The sequence below is a fragment of the Propithecus coquereli genome, unplaced genomic scaffold (genome assembly GCF_000956105.1).
Source record: "Propithecus coquereli isolate 6110/MARCELLA unplaced genomic scaffold, Pcoq_1.0 Scaffold189, whole genome shotgun sequence".
Classification (NCBI taxonomy): Eukaryota; Metazoa; Chordata; class Mammalia; order Primates; family Indriidae; genus Propithecus; species Propithecus coquereli.
Window position 1 is genome coordinate 50333 of NW_012143745.1, and position 2815 is coordinate 53147.

Consider the following 2815-nt stretch of genomic DNA (forward strand, 5'->3'; position numbering starts at 1 on the left):
CCTCCCAAGTAGCTGGGACTACAGGCATGTGCCACCATGCCCGGCTAATTTTTTCTATATATTTTTAGTTGTCCAGATAATTTCTTTGTGTTTTCTAGTAGAGATGGGGTCTTGCTCTTGCTCAGGCTGGTCTTGAACTCCTGACCTGGAGCAATCCTCCTGCCTCGGCCTCCCAGAGTGCTAGGATTACAGGCATGAGCCACCGTGTCCGGCCCTTCTTTTTTTTTTTTCTTTTGAGACATAGTCTGTTGCCCAGGCTAGAATTCCATGGTGTCGGCCTAGCTCAGAGCAACCTCAAACTCCTGGGCTCAAGCGGTCCTCCTGCCTCAGCCTGCCTAGTAGCTGGGACTACAAGTGTGCACCACCACGATGGCTAATTTTTTCTATTTTTAGTAGAAATGGGTCTGGCTCTTGCTCAGGCTGGTCTGGAACTCCTGAGCTCAAGTGATCCTCCTGCCTCGGCCTCCCAGAATGCTAGGATTACAGATGTGAACCACTGCACCCAGCCCTCCTTTATCTTTTTTTCATTCAGAGTTTTTTTTTTTTTTTTTTAAATAGAGACAGGGTCTCACTGTGTAGCCTAGGCTGTGGGACAGTGACCTGATCATAGTTCACTGCAGCCTCAAACTCCTGGCCTCAAGCCATCCTCTCACCTCAGCCTCCAGAGCCTGAACCCAGCTGAAAGATGTGTTTTAATATTTACATATGTTGACATATATAACTCTATAATTGACTTATTATCCCTGCTGCTTAACATTCCATTTTGTGACTATACCACAATTTATTATTCTCTAGTTCATGGACATACTGGTTACTTCCATTTTCTTTTGTTTGTTTTCTTTATTTTTAAATTTTTTTTGCCCCGCCCCCACCCCATTTCTTTTTTGGTTTAAAGCTTTCCTCACAGTGCTATGGTGGCTTCCATTTTCACCAATAATTATTAAAAACTATTTATTGAGTTCTTTCTATATATCAGACACTGTTTTAAATGCTACATGTATTAACTCATTTAATCCTCACCATAACCCTATGAGGTAGATACCATTATTGTCTTCATTTTATAGTTGAAGACAGTGAAGCACAGAGAGGTAAATAACATTCCCAAGGTCATACAGGGAGTAAGTGGCAGAGCCAGCATTTGAACCCAGGTGGTCTGGCACCAGAGCCCACATTCTTAATTCTGCTTATTACCTCACTACAAAATTCTGCTACACATAATTCTTTTCTGTGTTTTCTTGTGCATATATGTAAAAATGTCTCTAAGGTACACACTTAGAAATAGATTGGTGAGGACTGAGCGCGGTGGCTCATGCCTATAATCCCAGCACTTTGAGAGACTGAGGCCAGAGGATCAGTTGAACCTAGAAGTTTGAGGTTGCAGTGACCTATGATGACACCACTGCACTTTAGCCCGGGCAACAGAGCAAGACACTCTCTCAAAAAGAAAAAAGAAAAAGAAATAGATTGGTGAGTGTGTCTATCTTCAACTTTACTGTTAGGTTGAACCGTATGAAATTGCCAATCTGGCTGAATAGCAGCAATTTCATATGATTCAGCTTAACAGACATCACCATGTTGCTCTCTAAAGTGTAGTGTCAGTTTACACTCACAGTAGCATAGCAGTGTATGGAAGTTTTCAGTGCTTCACATCCTTGACTTAGAGCCCCATCCTCCCTCCTGCCTAGGCATAAAATTTTATAAAAACTAATTCCAAGCAGCAGGTTGGCAGCAGGTCTTTTTTTCTCAGACTTTTTTCATGATTGGGAATGTCCCCATGCCAGCCTCTGGCTTCAAGTAGAAAGTCTGACTTTGGTCCTTCATTTTGAGTGGTAGAATTTTAGACCCCAGTACCCTGTTGGGTCAAATTTCTGATCCCAGTTTCCCACTTCAAGACTGGGGCATGTTAGGCCTATGGCTTTAATCTCATAACTCTGTGTTTCTGTTCCCTGGAGCTGTTTTTTGTTTTTGAACCCAGTCATGCCTTTAAATGTTATATATTTTATGTATCATTCCTTTGTGCTTGGAGGAGGGATGAGTTATATCTTGAATTTACTATACTATCTTGACAGAAAGTAGTTTAGTCTAACCCCTAAACTGGAATTATTGAGGCTCAACATCACTGTTTCTTTTTTTTTGAGACCAGGATCTCGTTCTGTCACCTGGGCTAGAGTGCAGTGGCATCATAGCTCACTGCAGCCTCACACTCCTGGGCTCAAGTGATCCTCCTGCCTCAGCCTCCTGAGTAGCTGGGACTACAGGTGCATGCCACCATGCCCCTCTAACCTTTTGAAAATTTTTGTAGAGTTGGGGTCTCGTTCATGTTCAGGCTGGTCTCAAACTCCTCTGGCCTCAAGCAATCTTCCCGCCTCAGCCTCCCAAAGTGCTAGGATTACAGGTGTGAGCTACCGTGCCCGGCCCCTATTGTTTCATATGATGGCATCAAGCAGGAAAATAATTGAGTTCATTTTATGTTCTAGTGGATGCAGAAAGCAGTAATAAAACAGTACTAAAATATAAATGCCATACAATGAAGAAGCTCAGCATGACAAGAACTCTTCTGACGGAAAAGAAGGAAGGAGAAGAAAACATAGGTTAGTCTACTTAATTCTCTGAAAATAGGTGGCCCAGTATTGGCTTTGACAATGATACATTGCTGCCAGGACATTCCTTGTATTTTGTAGTAATAACTATATGTAATATGTTTACTATATTAAAATTGAGTATACTCCATGAAAAGTACCAAACATAGATTTAAAAAATTCAGTTGAGGCCGGGCGCGGTCGCTTACACCTGTAATCCTAGCACTCTGGGAGGC

The 2815-nt window shown here is 42.3% G+C and overlaps 1 protein-coding gene across 1 annotated transcript in view; it reads left to right on the forward strand.

Annotated features, from left to right (window-relative positions):
• GTF3C6 (general transcription factor IIIC, polypeptide 6, alpha 35kDa) overlaps positions 1–2815 on the forward strand; it is a 24544-nt gene that overhangs the window by 7017 nt on the left and 14712 nt on the right. Inside the window, exon 5 of the mRNA XM_012642847.1 lies at positions 2478–2591. Coding sequence (XP_012498301.1) covers positions 2478–2591 — 114 coding nt within the window. The remainder of the gene's footprint in view (positions 1–2477; positions 2592–2815) is intronic.